Source organism: Silurus meridionalis, chromosome 20 (genome assembly GCF_014805685.1).
Source record: "Silurus meridionalis isolate SWU-2019-XX chromosome 20, ASM1480568v1, whole genome shotgun sequence".
NCBI classification, from domain to species: domain Eukaryota; kingdom Metazoa; phylum Chordata; class Actinopteri; order Siluriformes; family Siluridae; genus Silurus; species Silurus meridionalis.
The window spans coordinates 1472960-1488360 of NC_060903.1; the positions used below are offsets into that span (position 1 = coordinate 1472960).

The following is a 15401-nucleotide window of genomic DNA, read 5'->3' on the forward strand; positions in this document are numbered from 1 at the left end:
GTTTTCCTTTAACATTGTGCTAACAGATAGAACAAGAACCACACATGGGTGAAAAAGTAGTGTCCCAATACTTTTGGCCAAACTGTGTAGTTAAATAACTGGACCAGAAAAAGTGTTTAAAACAGGAGCATTTTTTTATTCAAGCCAGAAATATGAAACCATGAAAACCATTTATATTTGTTTAAAATATTATTTTATATGAGAGAGCGCAGGTCCATCCATCCCAGTCAAACAGGAAGTGATAAAAACGAGAGCGGAAGAGAGAGAAACTGCGTTGGCAAAACATATTGGAAACATTTCTGATTCATTGTCATTTTTTTTTTACTATTTCTGACATGACTTACTGAACTTCACAATCCGACCAATCACAAGCCTTGTTTGTTCAAGAGGTTTGTTTTTATATTTTGGCACTCGGGGGCATGATGCCAGACTAATTTCCTGATTATTATTAAAAATGTACTGCCGCTGGTGCCAACATTAGCTTACAAAATAAAACACACCAACATCTAAACTCACACACTGAATAGTCCAGAACTGAGATCAGAAAACTAAAAGCTGGAATGATAATCAGCAGAGGACTGTTTTTAAGGCTTACAAGCAGCTTCGACTGGAATGTAAACGTCCTGGATGTCAAAATCACATCACGAGTCTTAATTTCATTGCTATTTTGAACTAAAGGTGAAGTTTAAATGATATGGTATTTCAGGTAAAAACATCAGCAGAGCTTCTCATCGCTTCCCTCGTGTGATACAGTAACAGTAAAGCGCATTAAAAAAAAGGAGAAGATGTAAAACTGGTTGGTTGTGCATCAGGCCTGCTAAGTGCAAATCGCAGTTACAGGGTGATGATGATGATGAAGATTTAAAACTTTGCACGGATTCTATCCAGGGGGTCGGTGTCCCACATCTTCTCATCCCAGCCTTGGAACCAGCCTGTGAAGGTCGGAGGCTCTGCACCTTGTTTAATGGTGGTGATGGGGATACCACGCCGGCCGGACGGGTCCGTGTCCACGTACTCTTGAGCTGTGGAGAAAATAAAAATAAAATAATAATAATAATAATAATAATAATAATAATAATAATACATGTTTATTATTTTGTGTATTTAGTTTTTCAGCGTTACAGCATTTCGTCGCAAATTTAAATTTTACCGATTTTCGGGGCTCCAGTCTTTTCCACTTCGTTCGCATCTTTGCCCACCCACAGGAAGACCTACACATAGGAGCATCACAGTATTATTAGACAACAGACAACACTGAGCTGGTCTCTGCACCTCACACTTTCACACTCACACTTATATATTATATTTATTTATTCACAGTTGATCTCAGTTGCTTTGGAGCATTTTTTTGAATCATTCGCAAATCAGTTAACAGCAGAATGGATTTTTGGACTTTTCTCAAAATCCTTCGTTCATCTCTCAAAAGTTCTGTAAGTGTCCGTGTAAATGAGCATCTCATCGCCAACATAATAACAAGTCCTTTCAGCGTTGTTCACAAACAAGATGGTCGAAATCTTCATTCGTGCTCAGGCATCCATAGATTTCGGCTGCATAAATGTACACATTGCTGTATGTTCGATATCGAATGCAAGAGACCGGACAGGACCCCCCCACCACCACCACCGCCCGAAGGTTCACGAGTTTCACCTTTGACCTGTTTTAGAGAACGAGTTGGTTATTGGTTGGCGTTTACTCGCCAACCGATTGAAGGTTGAAGGAGGTTTGGAGAATTTCATTTGTGATCTGAGAAACGCTTCAAAGCATCTGAGAAAAACTGTATATACACTGCTGTTTGCACTATTGATTAGATGCTGACTGCATTTCATTGGCCCTGTACTTGTACACTGCACAATGTTAAAAAAAAATCGAATCTAATTTTCTGTACTGAAACTAAACTCTGTAACGCTTTATCCTGTAAACTCTCGTTTTAAACTACTGTATGATCCTTTTTGGTCTTTTATCAGTTTACTCTGTAGTGAAAAAGGTCATTACGTTGTTTCCACGTGTCTTTTTTGCCACCTCACCTGATCCCAAGTGTCCAGCAACATGACATCATCGGTGGCCAAATCTGCCTGATTGAAGTCCCCAGGAACCTCCTCCACCTGGGAGAACAGGAAGTTAGTAAAACTGGTACAGAATTCATTGAAGCACAATTTATAAATGTCTTGTTCATGTTTAGTTGAAGTTGAAGTTTTTACCGCGAGCCGGCCGGTCTTGTTGGAGCAGCCAAACAGACGAGGGGGTTTAATCACATTCTTCAGAGTTTTGGAAGTCTGGTATTCCTTCTTTCCTCCCAGAGCGGCCCAGAATGCGTCTACAAGGAGATGTCAGAGATCAAAACCACAAATTAACGTGTGTACTTAGTGTGTATGTGTGTATTAGGATGGGCATGAAGTATGAAATGTGTATTCAAATTAAATCTTTGTATCAAATCTTTGTAAATTAGAGGTCGACCAAATCATCAGTTTTGCAGATTATTAATTATTAATCGCCACCGATAGTTAAACACTGGAACTATCGCCTATCGGCAAAAATAAAGTAATCCCCGAAATTTATCGCGGAATTGCATTTGCCACATAACTAATTAGTTTGGCTGATTTTCCCGGTGTCTTGCGGAAAGCACCAGACACCAAAACACTTACAGGGAATTGTTTTTATGGAATTTTTAAAAATCCAAAAGTTTTGGAATGTAACCATTGCAAGAGCGGCCTCTAGGGGCGAATCATTGACACTACGTGCTGCTTGTTTTTACACTAAAGACTACATACTGCATGGAGAGCGCTATATTACATTTATTATTTCTATTTTATAATTTGTTTATTTATTTATTTATTTATTTATTTCATACATTTTTATGATTCACTACTGTTTTACATGAAGTGTTATGTTTTTTTTTTTCATTTTCAAAAGTTCAGGTGTGAATGCTGTGTTGTGATTGGCTGAAAGAAGTTTAGTGTGAATAGTGGATTTTCATTGGCTGGAAGTTCAGGTGTGAATGATGTGATTGGCTGAAAGAAGTTCAGGTGTGAATGCTGTATTGTGTTTTACTGAAAGAAGTTCAGGTGTGAATGCTGTATTGTGATTGGCTAAAAGAATTTCAGGTGTAAATGCTGTATTGTGATTGGCTAAAAGAAGTTCAGGTGTAAATGCTGTATTGTGATTGGCTAAAAGATGTTCAGGTGTGAATACTGGACTGTGATTAGCTAGAAGAAGATGAGCTCAATCTCTTCCTAACACCATTATAGACAGAACCAAATGGATGAAGATGAAAAGATGAAAAGAAAACAACATATTTTTCATTATTGTGGATTTTCTTCTATAAAATGCAGAGCTTTAATCCTGACCTGGTTCTTTGCCCTCGGATACGTCGGTGGGTTTCCCTCCCAGGAAGCTGACCACGTATTTGGCCCCTTTGACTTCATCCTCGCTCGCACCGACGCCGCGCCATACGAACAATGAGTTAGGAGTCTTCAGCACAAAGACGTCATTGGAGTTGAGACTGGAGGAACAAGGTTTCACCTAAAGACGGAGAAAGAGAGGAAGAGAGAGAGAAAGAGAATAATAATCATCACATGTTCTGTTTTATTAATGGTGTAAATGCAGAAACCTGGACTGGTTGAAAATGTGAACCAGAGAGGCTCCGCCCCCTCACCTCCACAGCTCGAGTGGCGTTGGTGGTGCTGGTGCGGACGTGGAAGAAACGTGTGGTTCCTGCCTTTGTCTGTCCTCCTTGACGTGACGTTCCTCCAGTGTGGATGATCATGGGCTTTCCTTTAAACAAGCTCATGAGGTGAGGAGGCTCCTGACCCTGAGTTACACGCACCTGATATACACACACGCACACACACACACACACACACACACACACACACACACCTGTGATGCAGGAAATTTGCTCTGATAATTTTCATCAATTCTTTAATCACCTTATTCTTTCCATTTTTTTTTTTCTTTCATCTCACCACCCTTTTTGTCTTTCTTTTGTTCTACACCTGCCCATGAATTCTTTCATTTCATCACTCCATCACTCCATCACTCTTTTACTCTATCTATCTATCTATCTATCTATCTATCTATCTATCTATCTATCTATCTATCTATCTATCTATCTATCTATCTATCTATCTTTTTCTTTCTTACATTTTTGTCCTTTTGTAGCCATCTACTTTTCTTTTATTATTCTATCCTAAATCCATCTATCCATCCATCCTTTCTTCCTCCCTTTTCTTTCTTTTTCTTTATTTTTTTACCCATCTATTCTTTTCTTCTTTCATGTGAAATATGTCCTTTCATTTCCTTTTTTTTTTATTTTTGACCTGTCTTCTACCAATCATCCTTTCTTCCTTTCCTCCATCCATCAGGTCTGTGTCCTGGCACTGCCCCCTGGTGTTCAGTGCGATTTTTGCACCTCACTGTGCACAAGGGTTTAGTGTGACCTTCAGGTGTCCCCCCTGAGGTTTCGAGTGTAAATGGCACTCACCTGGACAGGAGCTCCGCCCATGGAGTCGTCCAGCTGCACGGTGAGGAATGCGGAGGCGGCCAACTCGTCCTGAGTGCTCTTTAATCCCTGCCTGAGAAATACAGTCACACACTTTAACAACACTGTCGCATCAAACACCACTCTAAATCCTCCCTTCTGATTGGTCAGAGGTTGTGTGTGGGCGTGGTCAGTGTGCCAGACTTACCAGGTGTAGATGAGGTGCTGCTCTCGGCTGCCCTTTTTATAGCTGTACAGGATGATGTAACAGTCGCCTCCGAAGAACTGACCGTACGAAGCAGGATCCACAGGGACGCGAGCTCCGCCCTCCACACGCCAGATCTAAACACACACACACACACACACACACACACACACACACACACACATATTAAACATCTGGTCAAATCTTCTGCCTTTCATCCACAGATCAATTCTATTTTTCTTTTTTTTGCATCCCTAAAATAATTTATTTTTCTGTTTTAGGTCAAATCCTAGATCTCGCACCTGAACCTTTCCAGAGCCGTCGTCCACCATGTTGTGCTGCGCCGCCATGGCCTGGTTGGTGTGCAGGGTGGAGGCGTCGAAGGGGACCTGCTTCACCTGTGCGATCTTTCCGATGGCGTAGCCTGTGGTTGGGCCGGTGGACTGGTCCTTATCCCTCCAGTTAGAGAAGAACTGCTTGAAGAGAGTCGTCTCGCCCCCTGCAGGCAGTACCTGGATCTGCAGGTACGATAATAATAATATATATTACATTATAATAATATAAAATAATAATAATGATAATAATAATTGATTATTATTATTATTTAAAACTTAATATTAATATATAGTGATTGATTTAATTTCTTTTTATGAAATAGTGATTGAGGTTATAATAATATTGTTGCTCTACTCTCTTCTTTTGAGTATATTGAGTTTTTCTAAAATAAGAATAAAATCAAATAGAAACAAATAATAAAAGAATATTTAAACAAAAAAAATGTATTGTGTAATATATAAGAAATATTAATAAATAAATGTCTTTATTTGTTTTTATTTTTTTTCATTATTAGTTTTGCAGATTAATTGGCACCAGTAGTTGATTGCTGGTTTATCCGCAGAAATTCATTAACTGATGTAAATGAGGAGACCTGTGGTGCAGTCAGTGTTCCAACAAAGGAGTTTAGAGCTCTATAGCAGGCCACTCAAAATCTTCCTCTCCAAAGCATGTAAACCAGATCTTCAGCTCACTTTGTGCACAGGCGCATTTCCATGCTGGAGCAGGTTTGGGTTTTACAAGTTTAAGTGACTGCAAAATTTTTATTAAAGCACATCTAAAGACGTCCTGTACAATTGAGTGCTTCTAGATTTGTGGTAACAATTTTGAAAAAAAACTGTGTAGTTTTTCCTGCACTCAGTCCACTGTCGTTACAAGAGCGGCCCCTAGAGGCGAATCACTGGTCCTACGTGCTGTTTGTTTTTACATGCGAGACTGCACGCTGCACAAAGAGCACTATATTATATATATATTGTTTATTATTTATATAAATGTATTTAAAAAATCATATTTAATTAATTTAGCACATTTTTATGATTCAGTACTTTTTTTTGGTAATAAAGTTCAGTAATATTTTACATGATATGTTTGGTTTTTTTATGTAGTATCCATTCAAAAATGTTGAATAATCTGTTACCGACAAGTACGATTTAACCCAGCTATCGGTATATATATATATATGAATGTTCTGTATTATAGAATGTTTGTGCACATGGAGGCAGTGTACCTGTGTTTTATTTGAGTAGTTCTTTTCTTTAATAAAATCCTGAGCCACTTTCATGGCCACCTTGCGCTCTTCCTTATTAGCGTTCGGCCCTGGAAGATTTGGAACAAATGTAACGGTAAATGAATAAAAACTACGCCGTTCTTTAATAATTTAAATAGTAATTGAATTGCGGTAGTATAGAAGGAATGCGTATCAATAAGACGATTAGAGTCTGTATTGCTTTCACAAGGAATCGAAACCTCGTGACAAACACGTGATAGACGTCTGTCCAGTGTCCCACCTTTCCACACAAACACATTTCCATCCATGCCGTTGTCCAGGATGTAGCAGTCATCTTTCGACATCATCTCCTGTTTGAACGGACTGGATCCAGACACGATGGTCGTCTTCATGGAGCCGGTGGCGTCAGAGATCTGCAGTGAGGCCACAATGGGATTAAAGGTGGGATTATAACATTAGAACAGTATGATTATAATGAGATTAATAGCGTGTGATGAGATTATTGCGATGATTTAAAATAAAGATACGGTTGTTATAGTGATTTTACTAAAGGGGATTATTAGATTAGGCAAGTCTATATGAGTTAGATTATTAAAGTAGTAGGTGGAGTGGAACTTGAACAGTGGTGTTATTTGAGTGAGATTATTCATGTGAGTTTATTTATGTGAGATTATTGAAATGAGATTACTAGACTCTGACTATGGAATTATTCAAATGGGGTTATTAGAGTGGGATAACTGAAGTGGGAATACTAGAGTGGGATTATTAAAGTGAATTTATTGAATTTGGATTGTTGGATTGAAATTACTTGAATGTTATTATTTAAATTAGAATACTATAGTAGGATTTTCAAAGTGGTAGTATTGGAGTGGGATTATTGAAGTGGTAGTATTGGAGTGGGATTATTGAAGTGGTCTTATTGGAGTGGGATTAATGAAGTGGAAAGTGGGATTATTGAAGTGGTAGTATTGGAGTGGGATTAATGAAGTGGGATTATTGAAGTGGTAGTATTGGAGTGGGATTAATGAAGTGGGATTATTGAAGTGGTAGTATTGGAGTGGGATTAATGAAGTGGAAAGTGGGATTATTGAAGTGGTAGTATTGGAGTGGGATTAATGAAGTGGTAGTATTGGAGTGGGATTATTGAAGTGGTCTTATTACAGTGGGCATACTAGAGTGAGATTATGCGAGTGGGATTATTAGAGTGGGATTTTTGGAGTGGGATTATTATAGTAAGAATCGTAAAGTGGGATTATTTAAATACGATTATTAGAGTGAAATAATTCAAGTGTGATTGCTACAGTGGGAATACTAGAGTGGGATTATTGCGGGAGGGTTTTTTGAATGGGATCATTCGAGTAGGATTATTTACTGCTCACAATGAAAAAATCAGGTTGAAGTGTATCATAGTGAAGTGTGTGGAGATCCTGCTTTACCAGGTACAATGCTCCCTTCTTCTTGTTGGCTACCTCAACCTTGTCATCATCAGGAGTGGCAGGAGCAATGCTTGTTTTGGGGCCGAGAGCCTAGAGAAGATTTAAAACATAACAAGCACACACACACACACACACACACACACACACACACACACACACACACACACACACACACACTTACCAAGTGACAGCCACTACTACAACTATAACTATTCTTTTTGTTGAATGTGTAAGAACACGTGTAGGTGTGTGTAGGTGTGTGAAACAGCTTCTCACATCAAGCAGCTCCTGCGGTTCGGCATCTTCCTCCACCATGCACAGCTTGGCTCTGCCATTGCGCTCGTTATCGCGGATGTCGATGGCCACCTGAGATGCCTTCACCCTCTCAAAGCGGTTGCACTCACTGCCCATCCACTGGTAGATGTTCTGCACAGGATATCAGAGGTAGAATCTTATTAAATAGGAAGTTTTTTTACTCCTCTTACACGATGGTGTTTCTTTCCTCCTGAAAGAGGAGTGGAGTCGAGGATGCTACCTTTCCCAGGTCCACGATAAAGCAGTCGCCTTTATTGAAGCTGTTCCAGGTAAAGTTCACTTCAGTGGCTCTGATCACTCTCCGGCCCTTCACATGCAGCAGGCGTTTCGCGTTTGTTTCGTTCGTCACCACGTGATGGAAACCAGACGCAACACCACCTTTCTGTGAGGAGACAGAGATAGAGAGGAAGAAAGAGGTTGCAAAAGATGAAAATAATTATTCACAATATACAGCTGGGGCTCTGGCTTCACTACCTGTTTCAGGAAGAAGGCGTGGCCTCTTTTTAGAGAAGGAGGCATGGTCTTTGTGCTTGTCAGCCTAACATAGGTGTGGCCTCTCTACTTCTCTGAAAAGAGGTGTGGCCTTATTTGAGGGACCTGTTCTATCTTTCTGACAAACAGATGGGCGTGGCCTTTGTAGCTGTCAATCACAGTAAAGAAGGTGTGGCTTCTGCACCAGTCTGTTCCAGTAAAGGAGGTGTGGCCTCTGTGCTTGTCATTCTTTAACATAGAAGAGTAAAAAAAGAAAGGGATGGGTGTGGCCTTTCTAGCTGTCAATTACAGTAAAGAAGGTGTGGCGTCTCTACTTGTCTGTCTCAGAAAAGATGGGTGTGTCTTCTGCAACTTGTCTCAGTAAAGGAGGTTTGGCCTTCACTACCCCTTCATTGCAAAGAAGGTGTGGCCTCTACCTTAATTAAAAAGAGATAGGCGTGGCCTTTGTAGTAGTCAATCACAGTAAAGAAGGTGTCCGTCTGAAGGAAAGGTTTGGCCTCTGCATCAGTCTATTTAAGTAGAGGAGGCATGGCCTCTTTTTGGAGAAGGTGTGGCCTCTATGCTTGTCATTGTTAAAAAAAGGGGGAGTTTCCTTTGTACTGCTACCTTTCTGGCAAACAGATGTGCATAGCCTTTAAAGCTGTCAGTCACAGTAAAGAAAGTGTGACCTCTGTAATTGCCTGTTCAGTAAAGAAGGCGTGGCCTTCTTACCTGCCCATCCCCCGAGAATTGTATTACTCTGCACTCTGTATTATCTCTAAAACAACAACGCAACACTCCATGTGCAGCTACACACAAAGAACACAACGTTCCAGCAGACTATTCCACATCCTACCCGATCTATGCGAGAAAGCCGTCTTTTTTTTTTTTTTTTTCTTCTTTTGTTGTTAATAACCGAGCTTTTTGTTATGCATGCTCTGGAAACAGGTTTAAAAAAAGAAGACTCGAGGGGTTTAGTGAGCACTGCAGGAAATAGAAAACAGAGCCGCTGTATTCACTCGAGCTCAATAAACATGCTGCGGTAACAAAATTGGGTGGTTGTGTTGGAAAGAATGCATCACTGAAGTACTGAATGCTGGATAATTGTTTCTTCGCATGGTTTCTCTCTGTGTGTCTTTGTGCACATGAATGCACAAGTTCTGTTTATAAAGAATAGAGAACACAAAAAGAGTTTATATGATCAACTGATCGATTGATCACTTTTCTGACCACAAGCTTCAGAATAACCGTTTTAAAGAAACTTTCAACGTTTCTAAAATGTATTTGAGAGTTTTTTTAAAAGGCAAATCAACGAGATCTCATGTGTTTATGACGGTCTGCAGGGACAAGTCTGTGGTTGGTCACCTGATATGTCGATCAAACAGGTTTTTTCAGTGAAAATTGGTGGATCTTGGCTCGCTTTTTTACGGAGAAACATGTCAGAATGATCACAACTGACAGATATCTGGTTTGTAGGAATATTGACACTAAAATCTCTGTGAGAGGTCGACCGATTCATCAATTAATCAATAATTAATCAGCACCAATAGTTGATTTCTGAAACTATCAGCAAAACTCGATAGTTTTTCCGGTTTCCGGTCCGCTGTCATTACAAGAGCGGCCTCTAGTGGTGAATCCCCGACACCACGTGCTGCTTGTTTTCACATGTGAGATGCAATATTATATTTATTATTTAGAATTTATTACTTATGTTGATTAATATATTTATATCATTTAGCACATTTTCAAGACTTAGTACTGTTATTGATATTAATTAAATGCAGGTTTTTAGAACATTGACAAGTATAAATAAATAGAAAAAAATACAAAAAATAAAAGCTGTGTTTGTGAAAACCATCTGACACCCACCTTATACTTAATGCCGGACTTGAAGTATCCCTGGAAGACGACGGATTCGTTATTCTGGACCTCACGGTACTGCACTGGGCTGCCGCCAAGAAAGTCGTCCAGCTGCATAGAAAAGATGGCCGCCGCCCCGCTTTCGTCCTGCGAGCACTCGTCCCCTACACGAGGAAATTTTCACAACATATCACATTATTGCTCACAGTTCAGCAAAAGGAGTTCCAAAGATTCCATCAATAAAATATAATCTAAAATATCAAAATAGAGAAAGTTTGTTATACTGTGATTGTTTCTTTGCCTAATAATGAACGCTAATAATTTATACAATCTGACACAATTTTCAAATGAACCACAATAACCTTTTTCACTCTGAAGCTCGTAGCCAGAAGAATTAACAATATACCAGATCCAACAGAGTCTCTGAGATGTTCAGACCTCATCAAAAATCTGTACTGTGTGGACGTCATTGCATTAACATTACTTTGTTGCTGCTTTATTTCAAAGTTTCATTTCCACGTTTCTCACAGACGTGGCTTTCTACAGCAGATGATGGAAAGAGCTTTTACAGAAGTAAAGTAAATACAAATACACCACAACAGCAACATAAAGAAATGCTCTAGTTGGCTTCCACAGATACACACCAGTACGAACATCTTATCTCATCACACAGTACGATCGTGGCTCTTAGAAGAACAGCAGAAACTTGCAGATGTTCTTCTAGTCTCTGAACTGTTCCTTTAAGAACCTTCAGCCGGTCGGAGCTGTGGAGACGCAGGGAAACGTGCCAGTGTGTTCCTCTGGGAGAGGAAAACTTTCTGGCCTGGAATGTTCATGGAGTTATAAAAACCACATGGACACCCCTGAGAAAAGACAGGCACAGAGGTTGGAGAACAAAGAAACTAGTGGTTGAACTGGACCACAGTGATGGGAAAGAACTTTCAAGGCAACGAGAAGTAATTGACCCAAGAGCAGGACAGTTCTGCTTTCTGCTGCGTGGACTCTGTGAAGAGTGACTCATGGTAGAACTTCATTTGTGATCTTTACGATTCCCACGACATGGACAGTAAATTGTTCTACACTCTTGTGGGAAGGAGCTCAATGTCCTTAAGTCCTTCCTTTGTGGTGCAAGTTAAAGTTTCATAAGGGTGCGTTTTGTAAGCTTGTTGTAACTACTCCAATTTACCGAAATAGAGTCTCAATGAGAAGGTTTAGAAATGTCCTCCTGACACTAAAGCCAAAACATGTCAATATAAAAAATCTTTCGTAAGTCTAAGGTACGATTTTCCTGATTAAAACATCTGGAGCGAAGCTGCAGACGGCATGAAGGCACTCACCCATCCACATGTGGATGTTGTAGGATGGTGCAGATGTGGTGTACAGCAGGATGTAGGCATCGCCGGTAAAGAAGTTTCCATACAGGTTTTTAGGAATAGGCTTGAGGTCCAAGTTCTCTATACGCCAGATCTGCAGACCAGGTGCCTTCCCGGCTGTAGCGAACTCCTTGTGGGCCACCATGATGCCTGCCATAGAGAGAACCGAGTTTAAAAGTGAGAACATCAGATCATCAGTGCTTCCCTGGAAATCTCCTATTTACTTGGGTCAAATTGGGTGTGGACCAAAAGACGATCCACACCTGAAGGTTAAAATATGAGAGAGACTATTGAGAGAGACTATGACTATTTCAAGCCGTTATAGCGTCAGAAGAACTGGGAAAGAACTGGCTGACTGGTGTCCAGTCTAAAAAATTAGGATAAAAATATAAGCGAGGATCGAAAAAAAGAATGTGAATGTGAAGATTTTAATAAGAGTTTGTCATGAAGCTTTAGATGATTTTTTAACTAATGGGAGACACAATGAAATAAAACTCTGAGTCCACAAAGGAGGAACAAACCTTGAGAAGAAGCAGAAACACGCCCCCTACTGGATGACGTCGCATATTGTGATCGTAAAATCATTACGTTAATTACGCCGATGTTTTCGGGTTAATTTGCAGGAAGTACTGAATATAATTATAATATTATAATGTATAATTTTCCAATCGATGCTTCTGCACATCCATGTCCTGCTTTAGAACTATTGCAGATTTATTTCAAAAAGTAAACTATTGCATGGCAACTTCCTGTTACATAAACAATTGCCACATGATGTCATCAGATACTGCTGGACTTTCTGAATTTCTGCTTCTTAGCTTCTGTTTTGCTCTACAACAAAACATAACCTCGTAGAAAAAAACGACTGTTTTAAAAAATGCTTGGGCCCCGCGGACTCGCTTCGTTCTGGCCCGTGGTGAGTTGGTGATTCGGCAGTACCATTTATAAGAAGAGAAAAAAATAATTGAGTTTAAAAAAATTCATAAATAAGAACCAGCTTTATGTCTCTCATTAATGGTGCTCGTTAGTGAAGATGTGTGCATTCGACAGATGCTCTTATTTACTTAAATCATCTCTATTCATAGATAGCAGAGCAATTTAAAGTTAAGGGCCTTGCTCAAGGGCCCATTTTTGGCCCTTCATAAAAAAAAGATCGCACACTTCTGGTTCTATTCCTGACGCCCTTTGGAAGGAGGGTGTTCGGGTGTTTCCGGAAGACGCACGGAAAATGCCGAAGCTGTATTACACGGTTATCGTTTTCCTCGGTTGTTATTCAACGCACGCACACACACACACAGACATGCACACGCGCGCGCGCGCACACACACACGCACAGACAAGCATTTCATATGCAAAAAAAAAGTTAGTGTTTTGTAGGTTTTATTCTAAGAAACTTTTTTTTTTTTTTTTTTTTGCGGCTCCGGGAACATCTGCATCTTTCCGTTATACATTTTCTGTCCTGCATCAACGCCAAATGCAGCAGAAGATGCACCAAAAAAAGCAGATTTAAAAAGTGTAAATGTGATTACGTGTTAACACACACACACACACACACACACGCAGAATTTCCCATGCATGTTCCAAAGTGCAGCCTGGAGACGAGTTATTGTTTGCAAGCTCCATGCAGCAGAACTTTCTATCCCTCTAGATCGAGATTATTCTCCGTTCATCAATGCACTTTATGAATGCAAGCTCAGATCTAGATGATCCTAAAGCAAGCTTTAAAACCTCCAAATAAAACATTTTACAACCACACAAATTTTTACCTTGATCAGTTTGGAGAAGAAAATGAGAAGCAGAGGAGATCAGTTTGGGCCGTGCTCGTGCTCGGTGGAGTTTCCTGTCCAAACTGGCACACAAACTTCTGCACACTCGGTAAGAACTAACAAACCCCCCTCATGGAGGCGTGTACTGTATGAGGCTGGAAGGAGTGTGATGATGAGCAAACCAGTTGTACTACACAAAACCAACAAATATACTGTATGTTCAAAACAACTCCAACATAGAAACTATTTAACTAGAATGTATACAGAAGTGAAGCTCATCTCCTCCTGGGTTATTACGCCTTCAGCAGATCTGGAGCTTTATTCCAGCTGCAGTGTGCGCGCGAGCACAAAGGCACGTCTAAAGCAAATATTTGTGTAGTAACGCAGTAATTAATGCTGCTCCATGCACCATGATAACAGATCCTTCACTCCACAGAGAGGCAGAAAACCAGCTGCATTCTGTGTTTTTTAATAGTTTCAAATTTATTTATTTTTTTAAATGCATAAAAGTAAAAGATATATATATATATATACAATTAAATAAAATTTACCCAATGAGCCCAATGAAGGTCAACGACAATATGTTCATATAAACATGCAACGTTTTGATGTTCTGTAACTGCAGCTCTCCGAAAGGTTTAAACTATATACGCAATTGTAGTTATAATTTATCGTTGCCATAGTAACTGCTCCTTCACATGGATTTGTAATCATTGTAACCATGTCCTTGTCTGGAAGGAGTCTCCAGTGCGAGTGGCTTGTAATGGTGTAAAAAAACTACTGCTTTAAGAGAGAAAAAGAGAGAGAGAGAGAAAGAAAGAAAGGAAGGCCAGTGCAGGAACTGAAATGCTGTTTATTGCGGCTATAAAGTAAATCACAAGAGTTTGTTTCGTGAAACTTTTTACAACCTTACATGTAACTATAAATGGATATAAAATACCACGTGGCTTCTGTACTGAAAAACCCCTGTAATTTCCTGTTTTGCTGCTTATACGGAGCTGTTTGTCAAAACACATGACATCCAGACTATTTATGAATTTCTTCAGATATTGGAAAGCGGAGTCTAAAGGGGCGGAGTCATAAAGCAGTCTGGGATCTCATGGCTGCTTTAAAAGCAATGCATTGTTCATGTTTGGAAAACAAAATCTTTGTGCTGTTCCTGAACATTTTCATCGAGACTTATGCGCTTTACAAGTTCATTTTTATCACGACTGAAAATCCTCCTTCAGACGAATCCCACGCTCGAGCTGATTGGTTCACCCAGGAGGTGTGTGGGTTTGGTGAGACGCTCAGGGTCTGCACTGGAAAGATTTCGGAACGCTTTGCATGGAAATTTGTCTTGGAAATGAAGCAAATGGAGCGACACTACATACTTATATATATTCATGTATTCGTCGTTCTCATGTAGAGAGTCTTGTCTTCAACGGCTAACAAACAAAATCCACCACATTTTCACCTTCTCCTGGCAGAAGCACGTAAAAAAACAGGTTTAAACGAAAGGCACACCCAGAACGCAAACCTCTCGAGTGCGTTCTTCTCCACCACAGGGAAGCAGATGCTGATTTGTTTACAGGCCTGATTATTAAAAGCAGCTCTGTTTAGTGGGTTTCTGCTTCCTTTGTTTCGTTCCACCATCATGTGTTTGCAATCATCCTGCCGGAACGAACAGAACGCTTCAAAGTGGCATCAGATGATGGCTGGAGGAAACCACCTCCCCCCTCTGAAGAACTCTTCACGTGCAGAGGATAAAGATTTGTGTTTGTGTTTGTGTTTGTGTTTCAGAACGAGGAAGTGAAGCATTTTATCAATAATGGGAAATATGAACAATAAAGAAAAAGGATAAAGAGAAGTACTTCCTGATATCAGATGATGGAAATGATTTACATTCTGCAATAAAACGCAGCTCGACACGTTAGCGAGAAACAGCAGGAGTGGAA

General features: G+C 40.0%; 1 protein-coding gene across 1 annotated transcript; it reads right to left on the reverse strand.

The window, feature by feature from the left end:
* Positions 1–115: 115 nt before the first annotated feature.
* Positions 116–13661, reverse strand: scinlb (scinderin like b). The gene is made up of 17 exons (XM_046876734.1): positions 13465–13661; positions 11663–11848; positions 10335–10489; positions 8215–8376; positions 7956–8105; positions 7680–7769; positions 6524–6656; positions 6244–6332; positions 4985–5200; positions 4686–4819; positions 4481–4571; positions 3653–3823; positions 3345–3519; positions 2199–2314; positions 2025–2102; positions 1151–1211; positions 116–1022 (listed from the first exon to the last, which is right to left on the reverse strand). The coding sequence occupies exons 2-17, from the start codon at positions 11841–11843 to the stop codon at positions 862–864; spliced, it is 2163 nt and encodes a 720-aa protein (XP_046732690.1). The 5' UTR covers positions 11844–11848; positions 13465–13661; the 3' UTR covers positions 116–861.
* Positions 13662–15401: the final 1740 nt, after the last annotated feature.

Bases quoted from the DNA above. Each gene is read 5' to 3' on its own strand.
- scinlb (XM_046876734.1), bottom strand. From the start codon at position 11,843: ATGGTGGCCCACAAGGAGTTCGCTACAGCCGGGAAGGCACCTGGTCTG. The intron at 5,201-6,243 runs GTACACTGCCTC...TCGTACCTGCAG, and splicing joins ACTACTCAAATAAAACACAG to ATCCAGGTACTGCCTGCAGG. The intron at 1,212-2,024 runs GTGAGGTGGCAA...TCCTATGTGTAG, and splicing joins TGCTGGACACTTGGGATCAG to GTCTTCCTGTGGGTGGGCAA.